The sequence below is a fragment of the Rattus norvegicus genome, chromosome 1, assembly GCF_021556685.1.
Source record: "Rattus norvegicus strain SHRSP/BbbUtx chromosome 1, alternate assembly SHRSP_T2T, whole genome shotgun sequence".
Lineage (NCBI taxonomy): Eukaryota > Metazoa > Chordata > Mammalia > Rodentia > Muridae > Rattus > Rattus norvegicus.
In genome coordinates this window covers 94,068,168-94,096,145 of record NC_141534.1, presented here as the reverse complement: position 1 = coordinate 94,096,145, position 27,978 = coordinate 94,068,168, and the positions used below count along the sequence as shown (strand labels likewise).

At 49.1% G+C, this 27,978-nt stretch overlaps 1 protein-coding gene across 3 annotated transcripts; it reads right to left on the bottom strand.

The window, feature by feature from the left end:
• Positions 1-33: 33 nt before the first annotated feature.
• Positions 34-27,945, bottom strand: C1h19orf47 (similar to human chromosome 19 open reading frame 47). Of its 3 annotated transcripts, none has more exons than XM_087653035.1 (11): positions 27,886-27,945; positions 25,207-25,328; positions 22,617-22,668; positions 19,718-19,805; positions 19,519-19,633; positions 18,449-18,530; positions 13,705-13,842; positions 11,363-11,512; positions 7,127-7,197; positions 5,334-5,688; positions 34-1,216 (listed from the first exon to the last, which is right to left on the bottom strand). In XM_087653035.1, the coding sequence occupies exons 2-11, from the start codon at positions 25,249-25,251 to the stop codon at positions 1,071-1,073; spliced, it is 1,242 nt and encodes a 413-aa protein (XP_087509161.1). In that variant the 5' UTR covers positions 25,252-25,328; positions 27,886-27,945; the 3' UTR covers positions 34-1,070.
• Between the last annotated feature and the right edge of the window lie 33 nt (positions 27,946-27,978).

The following is a 27,978-nucleotide window of genomic DNA, read 5'->3' as shown; positions in this document are numbered from 1 at the left end:
AGCCAAGGAATTTCTTTTTCTTTTTTTAAAGATTTATTTATTTTATGTATATGACTATACTGTCACTGTCTTCAGACACACCAGAAGAGGGCATCGGATCTCTTTACAGATGGTTGTGAGCCACCATGTGGTTGCTGGGATTTGAACTCAGGACCTCTGGAAGAGCAGTCAGCGCTCTTAACCACTGAGCCATCTCTCCAGCCCCCCAACTTTTTTTTCTTAATTAAACCATATGAAGTAGGAAGACCAATGTTTAAACTAGATCTTTTGAGGTAGGAAGATGAAGCTTTAATCTGGGCCATAGCCTCTGCCGGCATCCTTTACAAAGGACATGGGAGAAGCAAGCTCTCACTCTGCCTAGCAAGTCCATTCCTTCACTGTCGTTAGAGCTGACGTCTTTGGGATTCCAGTGTATACTGAAGACCAGCTGACGCTTCCAACCTTGTGGACTGAACAACTGCGGGATTCTTCTCTGACCCTTGCCTTGGACCTTCTGATGCTTGACAGCCATTACTGAGCTAGCTGGACCACAGCCTGTAAGTCATCCTAATAAACCCCAAAAACATATATTCATCCTATTAGTTCTGGATCATTACTCATGAAGTTACATAGCAACTCAGAGGCCAACTAGGCTCTTGAAAACCCTGTCTTAAAAACAATCAAAACAAAACAGCAGAAAGAGGGACTGCAGAGATGGTTCAGTGGGTAAGAGTGTTTTTGTAGAGGACCCAGCACCCGTGTCGGGTGGCTCACGACTGCCTGTAACTGTGGTTCCAAGGGACCTGAAGCCGTCTTCTGGCCTGTGCAGACAGTATATTCACATAAGCAATCTCATACATAAACATACATATATACATAATTAAAAGTAAATAAATTCCTTTCAAAATTGCCAAGAGAAATGACTCAGTGGGTAAAGGCCCTTGCCGGCAAACTTGACCAACTAAGTTTGAGGCCTAGGACCCACGTGGTGGAAGAGAACTGATTAACGCAGTACACATTTGTCCTTTGGCCTGGCACCCCCCACCCAGAGAGGTGTGTGTGTGTGTGGGGGGGGAATAAAAATAAAAAACTCACAGCCTCCAAATAAAAAAACATTTAATGAAATGTGGTGGCTTACGCCTAGAATTCACACACTTAAGTCTAAGTCTTAGTAGGTATGTGTGTGGTGGGGTAGCCTCCGTCTCAAAGTCAACTTCAGCTGCCAGGACAGCCTGGGCTACAGAATGAAACAAACAACACAGAGTATGCATTAAGACAAGGTTTAAATAAAAGGGGATTTTAAAAGTGTGACAGCTCTTTTGAAACAACAGAGCTGTTACACTTGCTAGCCTTGTTAGCAAGTATGAGACCCTAGATTTGATCCCCATCATTAGAAGAAAAAGACAAAAAAGTTAACTCTGGAGCCCACGCCTGGCCCAGGCTGAAAGGACAAGAACCAGACGCAGAAGAGCTGAGATCTGGGATTGACACAAACACAGTGGGGGCGGGGGTATCAATGAAATAGTTCCTAATGATACTGTGCTATACTCACAGATTGGTGCCTCACCCAACTGTCATCAGAGAGGCTTCATGAGCAGATGCAGAGACCAGCAGTCAATCACCAGGCAGAAACACAGGAATCCCACAGAAAAGGGGGAGGAAGGATTGTAGGAGCCAGAGGGGTGGAGGATACCATGAGAACACGGCCCACAGAATCAACTAAGCAGGGACTCACAGAAACTGAGGCAGCAAACACAGACATTATATGAGCCTGAGCTCAGTCCTCTGCATATACCTTATAGTTTTGTAGCTTGGTGTTCCTATGGGGCTCCTAACAGTGGGAGTAGGGGGTGCCTCTGATTACTTTTGCCTGCTTTTGGGACCCTTTTTCTCCTACTGGGTTGACACAGCCAAGCTGGTATGAGGGTTTGTTGTTTGTCTTCTTGTAATTATTTATGCCATATGGAGGGGTTGGGGTGGGGTGGGAGGTCGACACCCTGCTCCCCCTCTTTTAAGGGGAACAGAGGAGAGTGGATCTGGGGGAAAGGAAATATAGACCTGGAAAGAGTGGAAGGGAAACAGATCAGGATGTAATGTATAAGAGAAGGGAAAAAAAGGTTCCCCCTGAGTTCTCCCTTTATCTTTTACATAAAAAATTGTTTATATGTATATGTGTATATAATTTATACGCCTATGTGTGTGGGTGTCTTGTCTACATGAATGTGTATGCTTGGTGTCCTCATAAGCCAGAGGATGCCCTGGAACTATAGTTAAAGATAGTTGTGAGCCACATGTGGCTGCTGGTTCTGGAGGAGCAGCCAATGCTCTACAGCACTGAGCTGTTTCTTCGGCCCCTCGTCTTTTCCTCGGCCCCCAACTCTGAGACAGGGTTTCTTTGTGTTAAGAGTCCTGGCTGTCTTGGAACTTGCTTTGTAGATCAGACTGGCCTAGAACTCAGAGATTCACCTGCTTCTGCGTCCTGAGTGCTGGGATTAAAGGCATTTGCCACCAGGCCTGGCTGTTTTTTATTTTAGAGACAGGATCTGACTATGTAGCTCTAGCTGTTCTAGAACTCACTCTGTAGACCAGGCTGGCCTCCAGCTCAGAGATTCTCCTGCCTCTGCTTTCTAAGTACTGAAATTAAAGATGTGCACCCTGTGTCTCATTTGTTTTCTTTTTTTTGGGGGGGGGTGTATTTTTTTTTTTAAGATTTATTATATAGGGGTTGGGGATTTAGCTCAGTGGTAGAGCACTTGCCTAGCAAGCGCAAGGCCCTGGGTTCAGTCCCCAGTTCTGAAAAAAAGAAAAAAAAAGATTTATATTTGTATTTATATTTATTTTTATTTTATATTTATATTTATATTTATATATGTACTTATATATAAAAGTACACTATAGCTGTCCTCAGACACACCAGACAGAAGAAGGCAGCGGATCCCATTACAGATGGTTGTGAGCCACCATGTGGATGCTGGGAATTGAACTCAGGACCTCTGGAAGAATAGCTAGTGCTATTCTTAACTGCTGAGCCATCTCTCCAGCCCTGTTTTTTTGTTTTGTTTTGTTTTTGTTCTAATCTTTATATTTTTGAGGTAAGATCTTGCTATACATTTCAGGCTGATTAGGCAGTCAGCCTCAGTCTCCATTGCACTCTCAGTCTAGGACCGCACACATGGCGAGCACACCGGTGCCTCTAGGCTAAGTTGTCAGAACCGCTCACACCCTCCTCCTCCCATCCATTCTCCGTCTCTGCCAACAGCTCCTACTCCTATCCAGCAACCATGAATTTTTCACAGCCAGCCGCCACCTTCCCTGGCCCCACTCACGGTCTTTGCCTGAGGCTGTCCTTCTCTCAGAATGCTCTCCTGAATGCTAAAAAATTGCTTCTTATTCCCGATTCACCCAATGACATCACCTCAAAATCTGACCATACAAGTGAAGTGGTCCTGGCCGGCCATGCAGTGCTCTTCCTTGGGCAATACAATCTCATGTCATCTAAGGGGCCGTCAGCTGCTGGCTCACACCCATAAGTGTGCCATTCCAGGGGATGAAGCAAGGGAACCTTGAGTTTGAGGCCATCCTGTGCTATATAGTAACACATTGTCTCAAAAATGGGGGTGGGGGGTGTTAGTGGAAGCTAATAAAATGTTCACATAAGGCCTGGACCTAGTCTCCTGCACATGTAAAACCCTGACATTGTGGCACAGGCCTGTGATGTCACTCTCATGGAACAGATTAGAGGATTGGAAACTCAAAGCATGGGCTCAGTGGTTAAGGCATTTGCTGCTAACAGGGGACTTAAGTTTGGTTCCCGAAGTCCGCAAAGGGGTTCACAACTATCCTTAAGTCTCAGGGTGTCCAACATCGTCTTCCAAGTCTCCATGGGCATCAGGCACTTATACGCCTAACACATACATAGAAACAAAATATTTATACACACAAAATAAATTTATTTGTAAAGAGAGACATTCCAAGTCTTCCTCAACTATATAGCAAGTAAAAAGAAAGCAAGAAATGAAAAAAGCAAGCTGGGTATGGCGGGAAAGCCTTTAATCCCAGCATTTGGGAGCTCAGGAGGCAGAGGCAGGAGGGTCTCGTCAGAGTTGAGGCCAGCCTGATCTACATAGCAAGTTCCAGGGAAGCTAGGGCTACATAGTGAGATCCTGTCTCAAAATAAAAGCAAGCTACCAACAGGCAGAGTGGCAGAACAGTGTCATTGATGGGAAAGCCATAGTGACAGGCACTGCAGCTTGTAAGGGAGGAGATGGCTTCACCAAAGGACTGTCATGATCATCCCCGTCAGCTCAGGACCTGGTGCTGGGGCGCAGCCCTTTACCAGTGCCCACCCCCCACTGTGTTGGTGTGAACAACAAGCCTTTGACTCCCACTGAAGGAGGGGAAGGAAGCAAACAGTCTGAAAGTCACAAAAATATATTAAAACAGCAGTCATTTGTCCTCAGCACCTCACCTTCCCAATGTCTGCTGCCCACCACCCATCAGAGAAAAAGACAGCCAGGGCAGGGAAATGGAGGTGCCCCAGCTGCAGGCCAGGGTCTGGGGGAGTCCCTCCAGCCTGGGATTGGAAGGCAGCTAACAGTCTTTACAGGTTCGCCGCCACCGTCGACGAGGGGGCCGCTGGGAGGCCAGAGGCGCAGGAGGGTCGGGCACGATGCAGCGGACGGTCGGGCCTTGCCACAGGGACAGAAAACAGAAGAGAAATGAAAAGAGTGAAGAGAGGGAGAGTGACAGCATAGCAGGCAGGGAAGGGGTAGAAGAGGGAGGGAAGGCACAGGGTGGGCTGAAGGGAGTCCCTCCAGGTGACACCTTTGTGGTGGGGCAGTCACAACAGGAGGGCCTAAGGCAGCAGATGCTGCCATCAGGGGTAGACAATGTGAAAGAAACAGGGCCCTTGGCTTTGGAAGGAGGTAGAAAAGGGGACTATGCCAAGGCCATAGTTACTGCACAGAGGACAGAGGGCAGGGAAGAAGGGAAGTCCCAGAGCAGGCAAGGTCAGGTCACAGGAATATCAAAGACCAAGAAAAATGCCTGTGTCCCCGAGTGCTTGGAACCAGCATAAACGCTGGAGAAAGCCAAGCCTTGTGCCATCTAGAGCTCAGAGGGAGGGCAGGTGAGCCCTCACGAAAGGCCGGAAGGGATGGAAGCAGGAGCTGGCCCGCCATTCCATGCTGCACCCCACCCTGCGTGTGGCTAGAAAGTCCTTCGGCCCAGTCTTTTGAACACACTCACAGTGCCCGCATGGTCCATCTGGGCACCAAGGCTCTCGCTGGAGCTGCTCCCCCGGGGCCCTACCAGAGTCCTCTTAATGGCGAACTTGACCTCAGTTGAGGACTTACTCTTGGTGCTTGTGACCTGGCTGTCCTGTGCCTCGGACACAACAGCAGCCTTGCCCAATCTCTTAAGGATGCTGACTTTGGGCAGGGACTCTGGCTTCTTCTCTGGCCCAGGGCGAGAAGGAAGTGCCAGGCGCCGCAGCTTTGGAGTGGAGGCCAGTGTGGTTGCAGAGCTTGTGGCCTTGGCTTTGACAGTCAGTGCTGGCTGGGGACTGGCCTTGGTTGGGCCTCGTCCTAGTTTCTTCAGGACCCCAGCATACTGCAGGACAGAGCTACTGCTGCTGTCATTGTCACTGTCCCAGGCCAGCTCCTCATCCATCTCTGGGGTGGCCCCTAAGCGGCTGAAAACTCCTGTGGGCTGTAGAGGCAGAGAAAAGACAGTGGTCATTTACACACTCAGCATGCTACCTGCTTGGGCTGGCCTCTAAGAAGTCAGCTGACAGCTCAGTGACATCTATGTAATGATGACAGCACCACTGAAGGGGATCAGAGGCTAGGGCACCAAAAGGAAGTCCTGACTATGCCAAGGGACTCAGGAAGGTTCTTTAGGAGAAACCACCGACCGTAGGAGCGGTGAAAGCTGAAGAACAGCGGCTCTATGAAGACAGACAGAAACAGAAGTGCACTGCCAAGGTGGGTGGGTGGGCCTAGGGAAGGTCCCCAGGTCATTTCAGCTGTCTACTTTCCCATGCCTTAGACAGACTTCAAAGCCTTATACAAAGCTGGAAAGTGCTCTACCACTGAGCCCCAGCCCAGCCCCAGCCAAGTCCTCCCTTAGCCACTGACTTAGCAGATAATTGGTGATCCTCAGACATTGCTCTCCGTCCTGTACCTCAGCCTAGGGTGACAGTGTTGGGGAAAAGCACAATGATCAGGTGACCCTGGCCCTGCCCTCCTGGAGTCATAGGGCAATAGAGGAGGCAGCATCAGAAGTAACGCCTCTATTCTGTAAGCCCAGCAGTCAGGCGAGCTCTGTGGAAGAGAGCATCTCCATGGATTTTCTTTTCCTTTACTTTTGAGACAGGGATTAGGCTGGTCTCAAACTTGAGATCCTCCTGCCTCATCTCCTGAGTGTTAGGATGACAGATGTGGGCCACCACTGCCGGCATGCAAAGGAGAGAAGCAGGCTGGAGGATAGGAGTCAGGAAAAATCAAATCAGGGACAATCAAGCCATGTCTTCTCAGAGATGCCAGGGATATCCTCTGGGATTCAAACTCTGAAGTCAGGCCCTCCAGAAGGCAGCTGAGAAAAAAGCATGCCCTAGGTCCCTGAGACAGAAGTAACAGCCACACCCTTGAGGCATTCACATGGCTGGACCTCCAGTCCTCTGACCCTAAGTGTTACAGCACCACCATGGTAAGATTCTGGGAGATGAGCATGAGACTCGGAGGAAGCCACAGTTGTCTACCAGGCTCGCCATGCCCCTCACGCCCCTGCCCCTTGCTCATATCCCACAGCAACACTATGAACTGGCACTATACAAATTCAGGAACTGAGGTACCCTGAGCTGGAGGTTGAAGGCAGGAGTTGCTGTAGTAGAAGATTTGAGACTAGTTGACACATGGGGGTATACAGAAAGAAATCTAGCTGTCAAATAGGCTGGGGCTGGGCTAAAAGTCAGCAGAGGAAAGAAAGACCAAGGGCAAATAGGGAAGCAGAGCCAAAGGAAAAACAGCGGTTCAAAACTCTGGAACACAGTGTGGATGGACACCTGGGGCACAGACGTGTGTGCGTTGGGAGGCACAGAGGGTACCAGCACTTGCACACACAAGCTGCTCCAGCAAGCCATACTCACCTTAGTCCCTGTGGTCGTGTCTGCTTTGGTCTCAGCACCAAGGCGATCAAACACAGATGTTCTGTGGAGACCTGGGAGGGAAGTGACATCATGAGGCAGCACCTGCCTGGTGGTCTCATGGAATCATGTCTAGGCTGACCACAGAGCGGATGCCAAGGAGGACTGTCACAGCAGGGACAGACCATGCTTGGCGCAGGCTTTGCATCTACACCATTAGCTCTGATCTTTACACAAACACACAGTGAGTGACAAGCCTGGGAAAGATCAATGTGGGCTAGTGTCACGTCAACTCAAAATAAGCTAAAGTCATTGAAGAGGAGGGAGCTTCAATGGAGAGAATGCCTCCATAACAGACAGGGTTACAGGAAAGCCTGTAGGCATTTTCCCAATGATTTATTTGATTTGATTTTTTTGGTTTTTCAAGACAGGCTTTCTCTGTGTAGCCTGGCTATCGCTGTGTAGACTAGGCTGGCCTCAAACTCAGAGATCTGCCTGCCTCTGCCTCCCAAGCTTAGGACTAAAGGTGTGTGCCACCCCTGTCCTGCTCTTCTTGTTTGTCGTTTTAAAACCTTAAAGATCATTTTCTTAATGATTCTTAGGGACTGATGGAGTAGGGACCACGAACACCAGGCTGGGGGACCTGGGCTCTAGAGGAGCAAGTCAGTAAGCAGCACCCCTCCATGGCCTCTGCATCAGCTCCTGCCTTCAGGATCCTGCCCTGTGTGAGTTCCTGTCCTGATGGTCCTCCAGTGATAAACAGTGATCCTGCCCTGTGTGAGTTCCTGTCCTGATGGTCCTCAGTGATAAACAGGGATGTGGAAGTATAAATCAAATAAACCCTTTCCTCCCCAATGTGCTTTTGATTATGGTATTTCATCATAGCAATAGTAACCCTAACTAAAACAATGAAAATTGATCCCTGAAACCCATCATGCCTGTTTTGATGTGGAAGGGAAGGTGTTTCTTTTTTGAAGGTGAGTCTCATGTAGCTTAGGCTAACTGCACTCACTATGTAACTGAGGCTAGACCTACAGCTGGGTGCTGTCACAGCCAGCTTTTGAATAGAATTCTAAAAACGTGCACTTGCAGCTTGCAACTGTGGGCATTTGGCAGGACGGGAAGAACCAGGACGAGTCCTCTACTAAATAAAATAAAACATACATTTCAGCCAGGTGGAGGTGGCGCATGCTAAAGATCTCAGGCCCTAGGAGGCAGAGGCCTCCCAATCTCTGAGTTCAAGACCAGCCTGGCCTACCGAGGGAGTTTCAGAACTACAGCCAGGGCTATACTGGGAAACCCTGCCTCAACCAAAGGAAAAAAAAACAAAAACCCTACACCACCAACACAGTGTTCACTGAAAGATAAGCTCAAAATACTATGGAAACAATCATTAAAAAATAAGCCAGGGTTGGGGATTTAGCTCAGTGGTAGAGCACTTGCCTAGCAAGCACAAGGCCTTGGGTTCGGTCCTCAGCTCCATGAAAAAAAAAAAGAAAGAAAAAGAAAAAGAAAAAGCCACCAGTCCAGGTGTGGTGGCACACACCTTTACCTCAGCACTTTGGAGGTGGAGGCAGGTAGATCTCTGTACATTAGTGGCCAACCTGGTCTACAGAGTGAGTTCCAGAACAGCCTGCACTAGACAGTGACCCTACTGATCCAGGCACAGTGTACTGTGGTTGTAGGACATAGAGAACCCAAGCTGTAACGGACTAGAAAAACAAACCCCTCCTTCCTTGAAGGCTCGTTTCAGGTTGAAAGGCTCTGTAGGCCACCGGGGAGGAAAAGTCAGCAGTGCTATTACCAGCAGTGAGCCCTCAACATTGGAATATCAACCAGCCGGGCCAGATGTGCTCACTGGTGCAACGGTGGCCTGAAGGTATGAGGCTAACCAACAGCTCTCTGCTTAGACTTGAGGCCAACTCCGCAGGAGAAATACATGCCTGCTACGGTAAACCTGGTCAAATATCTGCGGCTTAGGAGGTCGTCAGCCCTAAGAAAAAATTTAATACTGCCATTCTGCTACATGGACATGGCATCAAAGTATCTTCTAAATGATCACGTGTAGGGAGATGAGGGCTTCGAAGAGCACTTGCTGCTCTTGCAGGTTCGGTCCTTAGCAACCACACGGCAGCTCAGACACTTGTGACTGCCGACACCCTTGTCTAGCCTCTGCAGACTCTTACATGAGTGGAGAACACATAAACTCACACATAAACACATAAACAGAAATTAATTTTAAAGTGATTATATATATGTTTTATATATACATATGTTTATATCCATAGGCTAGTGCTACTCTCAACTTGGTCAGAGAAGTTTCTTCTACAGTGGGCAGCAGTCACTGGACAGACTAACTGTCAAAGTGCCGAGTCAGTGTGTTTCAGTGCTCAGCCCTAAATCTACATCAACCTCTCAGGTTCAGGGGACACTGCAGAAGAGCAGGCAGAAAGGGCATGAGAGCTGGAGAAATGCTGTGAAATGCTACACTCAAAGGCTATCCACATAGGACTTTCAGATCAAGCCAACGCAATCAGTCAGGATTCTGCCTGGCAGCTCCAATAGGGCAAAATGGGATGGGGGTGGGGGGGACATGAATGAATGAGATAGGGCTATGTTGGAGTTATCTGACAAGAGTAAGGGGTTAGGGGGCTGGAGGGATGGCTCAGCGGTTAAGAGCACTGACTGCTTTTCCAGAGGTCCTGAGTTCAACTCTCAGCAACCACATGGTGGCTCACAACCATCTGTAATGAGATCTGATGCCCTCTTCTGGTGTGTCTGAAGACAGCTACAGTGTGTTCATATACATAAAGTAAATAAATATTAAAAAAAAAAGAGTAAGTGGTCAGTTTAGGGTAGATCCAATGAAAATAAAATGTATATAGTATGGAATTATCAAAGAAACGTAGCTAGAAAGATGGCTCAGCAGATAAGAACACTAGCTGGTCTTGTACAGGACCCAAGTTCGATTCCCAGCATACACATTTGCTTACAACCTTACACAACTCCGGTTCCAGGAACCCCAGTGCCCTCTCCTGGCTTTCGAGAGTTGCTGCACATGTTATGCACATGAGCTCACATAATGGCACTTAGAAAAAGTAACCTTTTAAAGAATGTATTAGAAAATAAAAGACTAAAAATGAAAGAAAAACTCGTGAGGGAGGAAATCTTAAGAAATCTGTATCTAGAAGACAATGCTCTTTATGCCAAAACAAAGAAAGGACTGAGGCTGTACGTGGGTGGTAGAGTGCTACCCTAGTATGCCCAAGGTCATATTGCCAGCACCTCAAATACTGGCCAGGCAGTGGTGTAGTGTGACTTTAACCCCAATACTCAGGAGACAAAGGCAGCAGGGTCTCTTGAGTCTGAGACTTGCCTGATCTACACAGTGAGTTCCAGGACAGCCAGGACTATACAGAGAAACCCTGTCTCTAACCAATGAATAAGTAAATCCTGAAAGGAGGAAAAGGATTCTCTATGTGATGGTGTGTATATGCTGAACCCAGGGAGTGGCACTATTAGGAGGTGTGGCCTGCTGGAGTAGGTGTGTCACTGTGGGTGTGGGCTTAAGACCCTCATCCTAGCTGCCTGGAAGTCAGTCTTCTCCTAGCAGCCTTCAGATGAAGATGTAGAACTCTCAGCTCCTCCTGCACCATGCCCTGCCTGGACGCTGCCATGCTCCCACCTTGATGATAATGAACTGAACCTCTGAACCTGTAAGTCAGCCACAGTTAAATGTTGTCCTTATAAGAGTTGCATTGGTCATGGTGTCTGTTCACAGCAGTAAAGCCCTAACTAAGACACTGAGGATATTCACAATGACCCACTCAGGTCCACAGATGCTGCTATACAGACAACAGCCATGGGTGTGGGGCCCAGGAAGGGATGTGCACTGTCGGGAAGTTGTAGCAGAACCAGCACAACAGTCTGAAATATTACCACCATAAAGCTGCTACCTCCACGGCCCTGGGATGAGCTTGGCTTTGCCTCACAGTACTGGTATCCACTGTGGTCCTGCCCTTGGCCAGGGATGGTTACTTACTTTCAAGGTCAGCCATGACTGTCCTTTTGTCCCTGCCCTCCAGAGACAAAGGAAGACATACAGCCAGCTTCACAAACTGAATGGCGGCAGAGCAGAGGTGAGGGCTCTCTCCTTCTGCGGTCCTGTTAGCAGCTCGGGCAGGACCATCAAGAGCAACCAGTTAAAAGGTTCCCATCTGCAGCCCACATAGCCTGTACCTTTCGCTGCCTGCTGCTGCTCCAGGATCTTTCGGGTGCGGGGAGTGGTCCCCTTGGGCATGTGGATAATGTACTTCCCCTCCATCTCAGCTGTGACCCGCCGCCGCTTGGTGGGAACAACCAGGCTTTCCTCCTCCCTGTGGGCCAGAGCTGGTAAAGAGACATGGGGTCAGCTCCCTCAGGGATGGATGTTCTGAGCTTGGGGTGAGAGACACCTAGCTATGGTCAGGATAGTTTACTGTTTCTGTCTTCAATTCTGAGACAAGGTCTCACTATGTAGCCCAGGCTGGTCTCAAGTCACAAGCTTCCTGCTTCGGCCCCTAGAGGGCTAGGCTTACGGGCACCCAGCAGCTGCACACCAGCGTCTCATCTCCTAACGGGCGTGACCGGCTCCTTCATGTGCACAGCTGCCCCCATTACCAGACTGGGCCACCGAGGACATTAGTCATCTGGTGTGACTAAACCACAAGATGTGCTTGGGATGTGAAAGCAGTGGTGACTTCCCAGACTGTCCGAGGTGTGCCACACCCTGCCTGAACGGCTAAAGTGTGGAACCCATGGGGTGGGTGGATCCTCGAACCCTTAGGCTGCCTCTAGAACTGTGGATGCCTGCACTTTTTGACTTTTTGTTTTGTGCGCTCGCTTTTTAACCAGTAATCAAGGGCCGTAATTACTGGTTTGACATGGCACAGTATTAAATTATACTTTAAAATATACGTATTGGGGCTGGAGCAATGGTTCAGTGGTTAGAGAGTACTTCCTTCCAGAGGATGTGGGTTCGATTCCCAGGACCCACACAGCATCTCACAGCCACCTGTAACTCCAGTTCCAAGGGATCAGATACCCTGTGTGGCATCTGCTGACACCAAGCATTCACAGACGCACAGACATTCCTGCGGCTGAAACACCCACACCATGCGCATAAACCATGTGAAAAATAATATAAACATGGCGCGGCAGCAAAGCTCTGACCCTAGCCATGTCGCCAAGCCTAGGTTATGGTCCTTTTGTTTGTAAGGTAGCAGGGTCTTACAAACTAGTCTGGAACTTGTGACTCTCCTGGCCGGGGCTCCCCATTACTAGGTCAGCAAACAGCGTGATCTACCTGCTTTATACTTCAGCTAAAGAATCCCCGTCAGAGCATCGGGAGGTAGGCGTGCCAGTCCCTCGTCTCGGCGGCACTGTCACTTCAGCTCTCTAGAAACCGCTTACCTTTCTGTTTTTCATGTTTGGTTCGCTGCAACTCTATATATAAACTAACTCTATATATAAACTAAGCCAACCTTTAATTCAGAATGATCCCCCTGCCTCAGCTTTCTGAATGTTGGACTTACATTGTGCCACCCTGCCTAACTTTATACATTTAAATACTTTTATGTTTATACATTTTTGTGGTGGGGATTGAACCCAGGGCTTAGTGCATGTTACTAGATAGATACTCAGACAGCCTGTGGTGGGGATTCCTGGGTAACCAGAACATGATGTCCGTCCCCCAGCCCCCGCCCGTTCCCATAGGTGCCTTGAGAAACTAGAAATTGGGAATGGGCTGAACATGGGAGAGCAGGAAAGCTGAGTCCCACCCCAGCTTTATGTCCTGGGCAAACACCCAAGCAGAGCATGCGCAGGCTGAAGACTGCAGGCACGGAGGAGCTGACCAGGGCCGGGGCATGGACAGAGGAGCTGACCAGGGCTGGGGCGCAGCTCAGTTGCACACACATGCACTGGGTTCAACAGCCCTAGCACTGCACAAACAGGGTGTGGTAGTCCATGCCTGTGACCTGAATATGCACAAGGTAGGCAGGAGGAGCAGGAGTGCAGTTACTCTTGGCTACATAACAATCCCAAGGAGAAGTGGGACAGACAGGTCTCCAGTGCACCCCAGAGAGCTTCTGTCCGGAATATCAGCACTGCCCTTCTAGAAACAGTACCATGGGGCTGGAGAACAGCTCAGTGCTCAAGATCAAGAGCTGCTTTTGCAGAGGATCCAAGTTCAGCTCCCAGCTCCCACATCAGACAGCTCGTAATCTCCTATAACTTCAACTCCAGGGGATCCCACTCTCCTGGCCTCCAAGGTCTGTACACACATGCACACCCACATACAGACACATAATTTAGAAAATAAAAATAAATCTTTAAGTTAAATAAAACAGAGAAACAAAAATTGAAGCCCTCAGACTTGATCAAATTCAGAGATCAATGACTTTCTGGTGGTCTCTAAAGCACCTTGCCACATTTAGAAGTGACACACACGTGTGTACACACACATGCACACGCGCACACACACCCTCCGCTCACCCATGTTCCCCTGCAGCTCTGCCCAACACCTGCCCAAGTGCCCTCACCAGCAGCCTTGGCATTCTTCACTGCCACCTTGTTGGACACAGTGACTGAGATCTTGGAGGTGCTGTTGTCTGACCGCCTTGCAGGAGTGTGGGGTGGAGAGTCATGGTTCAGGCTGTTGGCGATCATTCGCGAAGCGGCTGTGGGAGGAAGGAAGGAAGGGAGTCCAGTTATGCCCTCAAGAGAGAGATCTGGGAAATGGCGGTGAGGAGGAGTCTGGAAGCACAGTCTGTGAGTTCTCAACCCAACAGTGCCAGCCCAGGGTGGGGAAGGACGGAAGGGAGGACAGCCACTGCCGCCCAGGGGGGTGTGCTCAGGAATCTGGAAGGCAGCTTTATCTTCCTGGGAGCCAGCTTACCGACTCCCGAGAAAGAACTCTCTCCAACACCCCAGAGCACCAGGACCCACAACACACTTTTCTCTACAGTCCTTATGACTGCTTGACAGGATTTTCTTTTTGAAGACATAACTCACTCTGGGCTGGTCTAGAACTCACATGACCCAGACTGACTCACTCACAGCAATCCCCCTGCTTCTGTCTCCAGAGTGTTGGCATTATATACATGAGCCACCATGTACAGTCTTGGTTTCATTTTTCAGTTATTTGTAATTGTAAGAGACATTTAGGCCAGGCATGACATAACACACCTTTACTCCAGGTACTCAGGAGGTAGAGAAACTCTGTAAACCCAGGGCTAGAATGGTCTACACGAGTTCTAGGCTAGCCAGGGCAATATCTATATAGTGAGACCTTGTCTAGTAAAGAAGGGAGGGAAGGAGGGAGGGAGGGAGGGAGGGAGGGAGGGAGGGAGGGAGGGAGGGAGAACAGAAAAAGGCATCCAGAAGGGTATTAAAATGTTATAGATGGGGGTTGGGGATTTAGCTCAGTAGTAGAGCGCTTGCCTAGGAAGTGCAAGGCCCTGGGTTTGGTCCCCAGCTCCGAAAAAAAAGAAAAGAAAAAAAAAATGTTATCGATGGGCACTTGAAAGACTGGCAAAGCTCATCTATGCTATTGGCAACCAGGGTTGTGGATACCCTAAAAGGAGACAGTGAGTGGGAAAGGAGGAGGGGACTCTGGAAAGACACATTTGTCTCTGCTTTGGGTGCTGGCTGTCAGCCATCCTATACTGAATACTATATCCTATACCAGCCTGCAAAGCCATTATGATCAAACACTTCTCCATTTGTGTTGTGGGCTTATTAGAGAAGTAAAGCCCGATTTCTACAACCTCCCTTCATCAACACCTTTGGGTGTGCCCTGCCAGCACTCTAAGTTCAGTCTTGTGACTTCATTTGGGTCAATGGCACAAGAGCACAGACTCAAGGCCCCCCAGTGCTGGGGCCTGTCCTCTACTGCTGTTTTTAAGAACCCTGTGACTCCACTGTCAGAACATGCCTGCTGCATGACGGAAGGCACTATGTCACCTCTATTATTCCAGCTGGGACCAAGCCAGTAATCACATATGCAAATGAAGCCATCCTTCAGCCTAAATACCATGGACCCACAAAGACCTGCTGAGCTAGACTAGAGCACAACGACCAGTTGATCCATCATAAAACTGTGAGAAGTAAACGTCTCTGATTGTTTATCTTTGTATGTGTGCACACGTGTGTGTGTGTGTGTGTGTGTGTGTGTGTGTCTATTTACCTGTCTTAGTGTTTTGTAAGCACTCCTTCCGACACTTTCTGAGTGGTTTAATCAAGAGCTGAATGAGCTATAGCAAAGCAGGAGAGAACAGGCGGGACTTCTGGGCAGAGATAGGAACTCTGGGAAAGTCAGAGGTGGGAGACTCACCAGTGAGACATGGAGACTCTGTCAGCTAGACAGAGAGACTGATACAGGCCAGGACTGAAGGACAGGTAACTAACAGGCCATGTTCTAAGAGCTAGTTAAAAACACGTAAGCTGCTCTCTTGCCTTCCTGCTCTTGCTGTCTTCTCCCTCCTGCTCCCCCTCTCCCCCTCCCCCACCTCCATGTGCTCATGGCTGACCTTTACTCCTCTCTCTCTCTCTCTCTCTCTCTCTCTCTCTCTCTCTCTCTCTCTCTCTCTCTCTCTCTCTCTCCTTTCCTACCTCTCCCTCTCCCTCTGCCTTTCTCTGTCTCTCCTACCCTCTCAGCTCGGCTCCCGAGGCCCTGAATAAACTCCACTCTATACTTAAACAAAGAAAGAAAGAAAAAGAAAACAAGTAAGCTAATGCTGAAAGCTTTCACAGTAAGTAAAGAGTCTCCGGCTTCTTGCTAAGTTTCATTGTGTGAGAGGGGGCTCATGTGCCACAGGACACACACAGAGGTCAGAGGGCACATTTTCGGAGTCAGTTCTTTCCCTTTAACTTCCATGGTTCTAGACAACCCAGGTTGCAAGGTTTCCATAGCAAGAGCCTTTGCCCACTGGGCAATCTCACCAGGCCCCTCCCCCCACAACCCTTTGTGAAGTAGGATCTCATTTATTCCCGGCTGGTTTCAAGCAACATTGATTTTTTTAAATAGATGTATTTACTTTTATTTAGGGTGGGGTGTCTATGTGTGTAACCCACATGCATACAGGTGCCTTAGGGCTGGAGTTACAGGCAGCTGTGAACTACTTGATCTGGGTGCTGGGAATTCAACTTGGATCCTTGGGAAGAGCAGGAAGTGTTCTTACCACTGAGCCATCTCCCCAGTGCCCTACTGTGAATTTCTAATCCTTTGGCTCCCACTTTCCGAGTGCTGAGCCTGGAAGTGGGTATCACAGAGCTGAGATTAATTGGAGCTGAGGATGGAGCCCAAGGCCTCCTATAAATGAGGCAAGCACTCTGCCAACTGAGTTCCACCCTGCCCTGTCTGTTTTCTAAGACCCGGTCCCACGCTGCTGCAGGCCTTTAGGAGTTTGTGTGTACAGACTCATCTTCTAAAGACCATCATGCATACATGTGGTGAGCCTAGAGCTCCTGCCCATCACCCAACCCCTGTTCCCAACCGATGTCAGAGATCCTGTGGCCTTCTGGTGTCAGCTCCTGTAAGTGTCCTTCCATGGTCTACTCACTGCTAGAAATGTAAGAACTGGTCTCTTTTGGTTTTGCTTGGTGACTGTGCAGCTCTACATGATGCAAGCACCATGCTAAGGGCCTGGGCGGCTTTGCACTCCATGGGAAGAAAGGCCATGATGTGCTTCACAGAAACCGTGTGTGGCTTACAAGCTGTGATCTGCAGTGAGTCACTGTGCTGCTGGCTGTGAGCTCAGCAAGTCACCCACAGGCATATGGTAGGCATGATGTCCTTACGAAGGACACAGGGGCCACTAAGAGAGCTCACAGAGGACAAGCAGGACACTGGGTAAAGGTCCCAATCCCCAGGACCCAGTGGTGGAAGCAGAGCTGACTTCTACACACTGCCATTTAACCAACACTCGTGCCAATGCACACAAGTACTCCCCAGACACTCACACACAGAATAAATAAATGTAAAGAAATTTTTTCTCAAGTATGCTTAGTTTTTCATCATCTTCACATAGGCCAGAGGCACTGAGGAAGTTAGGAAAAATACCTTCATCAGACTGGCCTGGAGACAAGTCTGTGGAGACATTTTCTTGCTTGATAACTGAAGTAGGAGAGCCCACCCGACTGTGGACAGCCCTATTCTTGGCAGGTGGTTGGTCCTGCGAGGGGACCATACCCGGATAGGGTACAATGCCTTTTAATCCCAATGCTCAGAAGGCAGAAGACTCACCAGGGCTACACAGTGAGACCCTATTTCAAGAAGGGAAAAGAGAAGAGAAGGTGGCTAAAGGCGGAGAGAAAGCCAAAGAGCAGCGCTCCTCCATGGCCGCTGCCTCAAGGCTCTGCCCAGGCTGGAATAAACTCGTTCCTCCCCAAGCTGTTCTTGGTCATGCGTTCACTGCAGTAGAAAGCAGAGCAGACAGGGCACTGGCGCCCTTAATCCCAGCGCTATGGAGGCAGAGGCTGGCAGATCTCAAGTTTGAGGCCAGCCCAGTCTACAGAACGGAGTCCAGAACAGCTTATACAGACAAACCCTGTCTCAAAATCCCCCAAAACCAAACAAACAAAAAAAACCTAAAACCAAAAACCAAACACTAGGACAGAGATTATGGGCAGCGCTGTAGTGTCGTGGAATGGCAGAGCAAAGAACAAGCAGCTGCCCAGGGTTTGTCTCCATCCCAGCACCACCAAAAGAAATAAATGAGGTGTGGTGATCCCACGGCAGCAAGATGCTAAGGCAGAAGGACAGTGGCTTCGAGGCCAGCCTGAGGTACATACATACATACATACATACACCTTTGTCTTTTTTAAAAAAAAGAAGAGGAAAAAAAGGGAGAGAGAAGCCAGCTAAATAATGTACTGGATAAAGGAGCTTACAGCCAAGCCTGATGACCTGAGTCTGACCCCCAGATCTACATGGTAGAAAAAGAGAACCAAGCCCACAAAATGCCCTCTAACTTCCTCAGACATTCTGTCTTGTGAGACTAGACACACACACACACACACACACACACACACACACACACACACACACACACACACAGAGAGAGAGAGAGAGAGAGAGAGAGAGAGAGAGAGATTATAAAAACCTATTACTATTATGAGTGAGAAGGAGCTATATGAACAGGCACTCCCCACCCCCTTATTCTGTTCCTTACAGAGGGCCTCAATGGCTCTGCTTCCACCTCTGCAAGCTACAAGGTATTTGGGCTGGCTAATGTACTCCTTTCAGTGACAGGATTCAAAGGAGACTGAACACACATAACTCACCACTAGAAGCGCCACGGCGAAGCTCGCCCTGGAGGGGGCTGGGGGTGCATGGCACTGATGCAGTGGCCGCTTTGCACATGTCCTGCAAATGAGGGGTAGAGAGGTGAGCACAGAACAGGAGACCTAGAGAACTGAGCTGGGGGGGGGGGGGGCAGGAAGGGGGAGAGGGAGAGGGAGAGGGAAGGGGAGAGGGAGGGAGCAGATGCTTGCAGAGGCTACAGCTGTGAGATCCCTTGGGGCTGCAGTTAGTTACAGGCAGTTGTGAGCCTCCCAGCACTGGTGCTGAGAACTGAAGGTGGGTCCTCTGGAGAGCAGCAAGCTCTCTCTGTACTATTCTGCTCTGGGCTAAAAGGAAGAATCATGGGCTGTCTAGATAGCTCAGCAGGTAAAGACACTTGATGCCACTTGATGACTTGAGCTAAACCTTGGGACTTAGATGGTGGAAAGAGAAAACCAACTCCCAAAGTTATCTCCACATATATAGGACCACACATCCACCACACACATCTATCCAATATATATTTTAATTATCAATATAAAATAAAAAATATATATACAACGTTTTGTTCATTGACCCTCCAGCTGAGTTGATGCCTCTAACATGAGAAAGTCCTTTTTGCAGGGTCCTGAATGAGGAACAGTTCAAGGCCTGTCTCTAGACGTTACTGTATGAATTCAGGGCATCCGGCAGCCACATTAGAAAGCTCTGGGACTGGTTGAGAGCCTGCTTCACTGAGTAAGGTGATAGAGTGATTGAGGATCATTCCCAATACCAACCGCAGACTCTACGTGTACGTGAACATGCACCTTCCATCCATGTGTATACCACACATGTGTGCAGAATGGGGACAGAAACACAAAATTAAGGTTTGCCTCACAGCATAGGGAAGACAGAAAACAAGGCTCAGAGAAGTCAGACAAATGCCTGATGTCACACAGCAAAGAGCCGAACCTGCCTCTGCACACTGCACCTTCCTTGGCTGCCAGGCCTCCTACTGGCCTCATGACAGCCCCCCTCCAGCCCCACCCACGCTTTCCCCAGGAAGTCAGAGGCGCAGAAGAGCACCTACCTGCCGGTGCACCACCTTGGCATGCTTGAGGATGGCAATGATGTCACCCACGACGGTCACGCCCAGCTCATTCATGATTTCTTTATTAAGATCTAGCAGCATGCTCTTCTGGATCCTGCAGGGGAGGGTGGTGGTGAGGCCCATGCACCAAGCACCCCCTCCCCCTGCCCAGTTTACCCTGTCCCATTGGCCTCCTTACCGATTGTCCACAAACATCACAGCATAATTGACGGCAGGTCCCGGGGGAATGCCGGCCTCCTTGAAGAACTGGATCCACTCAGAAGTGGCTGGGGTTAGACAAGACGGTCATTCACAAGGAACCGCAGGCAGCAGTGGTGGCTTCCACAAATTAAAAGCCCTGCACTGTGAGCTCTCAACAGTCAATGGAGTAAGAATCCCTGACCACTTGTGAGTCTGCAGGCACTGAGTCCTCTAACTAGGACCTAAGAGGTTGGTTAACATGCCAGGGCACAAGGCTCCCAAGCTCTCTTCCGGCTTCCTCCTGTCCTGATGCCTCATCCCATGTACCTGGTCTGACAGCTCTCAGCACCCGGCAGTGGGGAGCCCAGGTCTGGGAGCCAACCCACGGGCCTCAGCAGGGAGCAGCCTCACAGAGAAGCACACACTCACACACATTATTGGGAAGCTTGACTAGGTTCAACCCCGTCCCTGCCATTTGCAGTAGTTCGATACACCTACCCTGTACTTTCTGGGCACTCAGCACAGGCAGGTCCTAACCTGTTCCTAGCACCTGGGATGCCTTAGACCCTCAGGGCAGAAATAAGAATCCTGCCCTCACCTCGCTGAGGTTTCAATACTAAAACACCCATGTCCTCAGGTCACTGGGCAGACTGAATCCAACAGTCTTTAATGGTTTGCTTAGTTTTTTTGTTTTTTGTTTTTTTTTTTTTGGTTTTGGAGACTAAGTCTAATAAAGCCTAGGCTGACCTCAAACTCACTACATATCTAAAGATAATCTTGAACTCCTAATCCTTCTGTCTCCTCTTCCCCAGTGCTGGAATTACAGATGCGTGCTGCCCCTATGTGGTGGTGGGGACGGAAACTTGTGCAATTCAAGGCAAGCACTCTGCTAACCAAGCTCCCAGCTGCTTCCCTTGAATCTTTCCTTCCTTCCTTCCTTCCTTTTTTTTTTTTTTTCAAAGAAAAGGTCTTAGCTGGCATGATAGTACACACCTTGGGAGGCAGAGGCAGGTGGGTCTCTGTGAGTTTGAGGCCAACCGAATCTACAAATCAAGTTTGAAGACAGCCAGGGCTATACAGAGAAACCCTGTCTCAAAAAAAGGAGGGGGGTCTCATGTATCCTAGGCTTGAGTTCAACTCACTGGATATAATGACCTTGAACTCCTGATCCTCCTGCCTTACTGTGCTGAATCTCAAGCATGAACTACCTACAAAGGCCCTACAGGAGTTGCAGAATCTCTGCATCAGGCGCATACCATCATGTCATGTATCATTGAGAAAAGGCAAATGTGTGACTAATTAAACTGTCATAAACTAGCGGGGATTAAGAAATTCTTGGGCTACAGGTGGTCACGGTGCCAGCTTTCAATCCCAGCACTCAGGAGGCTGAAGCTGTGGGTTTGAGGCCAGGATGGGTTACAGTATGGAGAACTAGAGTGAGACATTGTAGTCCCTAGTTAGAAATGTTACATCGCATAACAATGTATCTTAAAGTCAGGTGCATGAGGTTACTGCACGTCTGCACGTAACACCAGGAGAAATCTTCAAGAACACACACTGTGATGTGTTTCCCAGAACAAAGCCATGTCCCTTTCTGTCTGTCTGTCTGCAGTGCTAAGGATGGTTGTGCCTTTTGAGGATCAGTTAAGGCCTTTACTCTAGCTCCGAGCCACCTTCTCAGGTCCTGATGGAAGCATACCCCAAGTCTGTCCCAGGTGAGTCCTAGGCAAATGTTCTACCACTTAGCTACAGAGACTTCAAGCCCTAAGCAATCTCTTGACAGTGACGCCCATAAACATGTGAAATGCTACACAGCACTAAAAAGACACTAGTTATACTTAGCCCCACTCCCAAACATCATGCTACATAAAGGCAGTCCATACAAGGGCCCATCTTGCAGGATTTGTTTATGTAAATTCAAAGCCCAGTCCTGCTAGATGCTGGCATTTTAGTTCCTCTTAATTCTGCGCAAATATGTTTTATGGATTTTCCACCACGTGATCTCTGAGCTTCGACAATCCTAAAAGACAGCTTAAAAAGAACTGGGGACCTGGGTGTGGCAGTACACGCCCACAGCCCAGTATGCAGGAGTTTAAGGCAGGGATGCTGAAAGCAGCCTGGGTAACAGGCTATATCTCTCCCCACCCCAAAAACAAAAAGAAAGAGCAAGGAAGACTGACGGGAGCCAGGCTGACGGGAGCCTGCGATTTCAGCACGTGGAGGTGGAGGCAGGAAGGTAAAGAGTTCAAGGTCATTCTTGGCTCCGAGGAGTTTCAGGTTAGCCTGGGTTAGGATGTGGCTGGATCTCAGGACAGAAGACTGGAAGAATAATCTCAAGCTGTCTCCCGATAAGCACAACTAGCATGTGGTGAGGACAGTGCCCAGGATCTGCACGTGATAATCTCTTCAACCCAGGCTGCGGGATTATCATCTCCATCTCACAGCTGGAAGAATGGACGCTCAGGGCTGGAGAGATGGCTCGGTGGTGAGAGCACTGGCTGCTCTTCTACGGGGCCAGGGTTCAATTCTCAGCACCTGCATTGCAGCTCACAACTGACTCTAAGTCTAGTTCTAAAGGATCTGACATCCTCACATACACGCAGGCAAAACACCAATGCACATAAAAATAAATAAATCTTTAAAATTTAAAGAAAAACTGAGGCTCTAGCAGGCCAAGTAGGGTGTGCACCCATGGACCTTACTGAGTTCTCCAGGCCATACTCCTAACTCAGGAGGCCCATCTCGAATCTCGGGAAGAAAATAGACAGCCTTGCACAGGCTCCAGCCCCGCCCCCACCCCAGTAGTGCCCAGCTGTTCCTGCCTGTTACCATCCCTCTACCTCTCTAGACCCAAACCATACCGTGGGCAGAAGGGACCTTGAGGGGAAACCACTCACCCATAGTCACTGAGACCATTGTCTCCCTGGCCTTGACCCTGCTTCCTGGAACCTGAAAGAGAGAAGGGAGAGGGCCCATCAGTCGCCCCAGAGAGCCTCAGGCTCCCCGGTGCTGCTGGCCTGCCTGCCAGAGGAACATTCCTGAACTAGGGGGTCAGGACCCAAGAATAGCCTGAAGCAGCAGCTGGCAGGACGTGGTAAGCCTAGGGCAGGGCTGCTGCCATCACAGCTATCACTCTGCCAGGGAAGGAACTCAGAGATGGTGTCCTAGTTAGGGTTTCCATTGCTGTAATAAAACGCCATGACCAGAAGCAACCTCTAGAGAAAGGGGTTCATTTCATCCTTGAGGGAAGTCAGGGTAGGAACCTGGAGACTGGAGCTGACACAGAGGCCATGGAGGAGCGCTGTTTACTGGCTGGATTAGCCTGCTTCTTTATAACAGTAGGACCACCTGCCCAGGGGTGGCACCAACCAATGGGCTGGGACCCCCACATCCAACATCAATGAAGAAAATGCCTACAAGCTAATTTTAAGGAAGCATTTTCCCAATTCAGAGTCCCTGCGTCCCAGATGACCCAAGTTTGTGGCAAGTTGTAGCTATTCTTTGCTACTTTGTGGGTTCTTTTCCCACTCTTTCCCCAGTTGCAGCCACTAACACTAGATGGAAGAGAAATAAGGATAGAGGGGAGAGAGAGAAGAGAAAGAGATCCTTGAATCGGATTCCTTTCCTTTTGTTTCTTTGACCACAGCTACTAACAAACTATAACCAACCCACCTGAGCAACCGACGACACTGACCCCGCTCTCAGGACCTTCAAATGTAGGTACCCTCTGAAAAGTTCCCAGAATTCCGAAGGTCACACAATGGCAGAAACTCTCTGCTGCTAGCAAAACCATGTCTCTGCTAGAGCACGAGGCAAATCACAGTCAGGTGCTCCAGACAGTCCAAAGCAGCCCCAAATCCCCACACTTGGGATTAAAATGAAAGCACCGTCTTATAATATGTGCGTCTTTTAAAGAAGCCAAAACCCTGTAATTCTCAAAAGTAACCTGCAGCAAGTTGACATAAAACTGCCAGCACAGATGGCAGACGCCCAAGCTCCCGGTCCTCACAGGATTAGTTGGAATAGCGGCCCCCAAAATGCCAGCACGTGGATCACTTATCGCTCTACGGCAACTTCCTGTCCAGGTTAGGCACAGCAGCACGCCTCTGCTGTCACGCCACGTAGGAAACTGAGGCCTGGGCCACAGTGTGAGGCCCTTCTTCTTTGTTTGTTTGTGTGCTTATAGTCCTAGCTGTCCTGGAACTTGCTACATAGACCAGGCTAGACTTGAGCTCACAGGGATTTGCCTGTCTCTGCCTCCCAAATGCTGGGATTAAAGGAGTACAGCACAAGAGACATTGGGAGGCCCTTTCTCATTAAGGGCCTTAATGTTCTGTCCACATTAAGACAGAAACCAGGTACAGTAGTGTATGACATCTCAGCATTCAGGAGACTGAGACAGGAGGTTTGCGGGTTTGAGGTCAGCCTGGGCTACATAAGGATCTGCATCAAACATAAAAGATTTAATTGGCATGGAACTCAGTAACAGAATTTTTGGCTAACACATACAAGACTGTGTTGGTCCTCAGCAAAACAAACAAACAAAAAACACATCAGATTTCCTGAGAAACTTCAATGTAGAAGCTGGTTATGAATACCAACAGGGACAAAACCATTGATTCTAGTCAGGGCAGAGGAGCCGGGGAAGGTGGGGGACAAGTGCAACCTGGGAAGGGGGTTGGGAGCCCATTTTGAAAAGGCTGACCAGGGTTGGGGATTTAGCTCAGTGGTAGAGCACTTGCCTAGCAAGCACAAGGCCCTGAGTTCAGTCCCCAGCTCCGGAAAAAAAAAAAAAAAAAAAAAAGAAAAGGCTGACCTACGAAGACTGCAGTATTAAGTAGAAACCTAGGGGAGGAAAAATCAGAGTGTGGCTCTTCAGAAAATATTCCATGAAAGGGGACACTGAGTCTAGTGCCCTAAGCCGGAAACTCCTGTCTAAGAAACAGACAGGGAGGGGATGGGTGAGAGAGATGGGGTACCAGTCCCCAACAGGCTCCAAAGAAATGGAAAACCAATTTTCACTTAAATGAGCAACTGTTTAAAGGGGTTGAAGAACTGTGGAGGCCAGCCCAAGCTACATAATACGTTCAAGGCTAGCCTGGGCTATACAGCAAGACCTAGTCTCAAGAAGGTTGGTAGGGCTAGAGGCGTGTGTAATTTGGCTGGCAGAGTGTTTGTCTAGCATGCACAGAGCTCTGAGTCCAGTCCCCAGCACCATACACACCAGGTCCACGAACCCACAGTCCCAGCCCCTGGGAGGCAGAGGCAGGAGGATCAGAGCGAAGTTCAAGGCTATCCTTAGCTACACAGCAAGCTCTGGAGCTAACGCCAACAACAGTCAGGACATGGCACATACCAAGCACCAAGAAGCCACCAGATCGGAGCGTCACAAAGACGCCTTGCAACAGCCTCCCAGGGAAGACTGTTATTAGTCCCATTCTCATCAATTGAAGTCACACGTGTCAAGTGTCACACGTAGCAACTGACCTTTCTGAGATTTAAAAGCAGGCTCTCTCTGATTCTGAAGCCCATGGGGCAGGTCCTCAGGAGTGTTTACTCTGTGACAGGAACTGAGAATGCGCACATCTCGGTGGCTTTGCACGATGACCCTGAAGGAAAAAAGATGAGCAAGAAGAGGAAATAAGGGGTTGGGGATTTAGCTCAGTAGTAGAGCGCTTGCCTAGGAAGCGCAAGGCCCTGGGTTCGGTCCCCAGCTCTGAAAAAAAGAACCAAAAAAAAAAAAAAAAAATACATTTCCAGGGCGCCAGAGACACGACTCAGTGGTTAAGAGCATTTTTTTGCCTTTGTAGAGAATCCAGTTTAGTTTCCAGCACTCACGGAGCAAGGCACAACCTCCTGTAACTCCAGTCCCAGGGGATCCAACACCCTGGGCTCCAAGTGCATCATCAGGTAAATATGCACAGGCGGTAAAGACACACACACATAAACACGAAGGCATCGCTGTCTTTAAAGTTCATGTCCCCAGCTGGGGAGATGGCTCAGTCAGTACTGTGCATTAAGGTCTGAGTTCGAATCCCCACCACCCACTTTTAATAAAGTCAAGCACTGGGGAGGTGAAGACTGGAGGATCCCTGGAGCTTAGTGGCTAGCCTGTGTGCCCAAGCGGGTAAGCTCCAGGTTCCGTGAGCAATCCTGACTTAAAAGATGAGGTAAGGAATAATTAGTAAGACAACCGACTTTGGCATCCACAGGTGTGTACCACATGCACACCCACATGAGCATATACACGAACATTGACTAATACTTTTAAAAGTCCCTCTCTTGCACTGACTTTCTGAATAGTGGAGGTTGACAAAATTAACATTTTAAAAATGACAGCTCTCAAAACTCAATTCAAGAAATACCATTTACAGAATCCACACGCTATGCCCTTAGAGGTCTTGAATCCAAAGCACAGTGCCTACAGGCTTAGAATCCCAGGACAGCCAAGGCTAAATCCTATGGTCCTGTCTCAAAGAAGGCAAAGGAGGGGGTGGAAAGGTAGGAAGAAAGTGGGGAGGAGCCAAGCCCTGGTTCTGCCACTTCCTAACCCTGGCCTCAGGCAAGTAGCCCTACTTTTCTGGGACTCACCCTCTTGAAGCCACTGAAGGATAATCCTGTTGCTGCGCAGCAGGTACCTGCAATCTCAGCAACTGGAGCTGAGGCTGGAACTCTGAGTTCCAGGTCAGTTGTGCTCCATGGATAGACTCTACCTCAAAGAGCCAAGGCTGGGAAGTTGCTCCATGGTGGAGCACTTGCCTAGCGTGTGCCTAGCCTGGGTTCCAGACAGCAGGAGTTGTCTCCTGAACCTGCAGCCCACATGGAGAAAGAGAGAGAACTGACTCCCAGAAGTTTTCCCAATCTCCATACAGATGCACAGACAGGTGCATCAATGGGGGAAGAGCGTCCAAAGCGAGTAACTCTACTTTTCTTTGGGGTGAGGGTCAGGGGCCAGAGAGATGGGTAAGTAGGTAAAGGCCACCAGGCTGAGATGTCCTCTGACTTTACAGTGTGCAATAAAACATGTCATTTAAAAACTTAAAAAAGGGGGTTGAGGATTTAGCTCAGTGGTAGAGCGCTTGCCTAGGAAGCGCAAGGCCCTGGGTTCGGTCCCCAGCTCCGAAAAAAAAAGAACAAAAAACAAAAACAAAAACAAAAACAAAAAAAAAAAAAACTTAAAAAAAAACATATATTAGAGGGATTGAAAGAGCAAACCCAAAGTTCCTACAACCATGTTTGGCAGGTGTTCGTTACGTTAAATCTGAACTTCGGTGTGACAGGGTGGGACAGTTGTAGACCTAGTCTCAGTTGCATGTAGATGTGAGTTGGAAACCAAATATAGGTCTATTTAGCCAGCCTGCTGGCATGATGGCACATGCCTTTAATCCCAGCACTGGGTAGAGGGGCAGAGGTAGGCAGACATCTATGAGTTTTCAAAGCCAACTTGGTCTATGCAATGAATTTCAAGGCAGAAAGAGCCACATACAGAGACCCTGCCTCAAAAAATAAACAAATAAATCCAGTATTTCAAGTTAAGGTTTCCTTCTCCTGGCAAGCAATGGTAGTCCCCCAATAGGGTAACAATATAAAATCCCCCCTTTAAACTGAGAAACATCCTATTATTTTAAATCACTACTTCAGGATTCGGCATAGAGACAACAATCTTCCCGACTTTTTTTTTCTTGCTTTCTCTGGGCTTCCCTCTTCTACTTTGTTGGAACTCTCAGCTACAATCCCAATCCCCTGAGCTGCGGCTATGCCAAAGACATTCATCAGAATCCACAGGACGAACCTATGAGCCTGAGACTATCAGTTTTCACTAAACAGAGGAAACTGGGGCTCAGAAAGGTAATGACATAGGCCGGGTTCCATAGTTAAATCTAGCCCGGCCATCTCCCGCGCGGGTATCCATCATCAGTGTAACGTGGATGGAAGAGTAATATGGGAAGCGCTGAGAGCAGCAGGCGTGTGCACGAGCTGACGTCCCATTCCGCGGGTACTACGGTCAGCTTCGGGCCCCCATTGTACAGAAGAGGAAACTGAGGCTCAGAAAAAGAAATCGCTGATCTGATCGTAAATATGGGCTGCACTGGAACTCTAGACACCTCCCCCAAGACACCCCGTATCTCAATCCCTAACCTCCTCCGTCCCAGTCCCGCACCTCACCTGGCCCTCTGGGTCCGCACCCCCACGAGGCGCCTGCCCGCCCTCCGGGTCGCGCCAACTGACAGACACTCCTCCCTCTGCCTGGGCCGCCCG

Bases quoted from the DNA above. Each gene is read 5' to 3' on its own strand.
- C1h19orf47 (XM_087653035.1), bottom strand. From the start codon at position 25,251: ATGGGCTTCAGAATCAGAGAGAGCCTGCTTTTAAATCTCAGAAAG. The intron at 18,531-19,518 runs GTAGGTGCTCTT...CCTCATTTGCAG, and splicing joins CCAAGGTGGTGCACCGGCAG to GACATGTGCAAAGCGGCCAC. The intron at 13,843-18,448 runs GTGAGTTATGTG...TTCCTCCCACAG, and splicing joins TCGCCGTGGCGCTTCTAGTG to CCGCTTCGCGAATGATCGCC.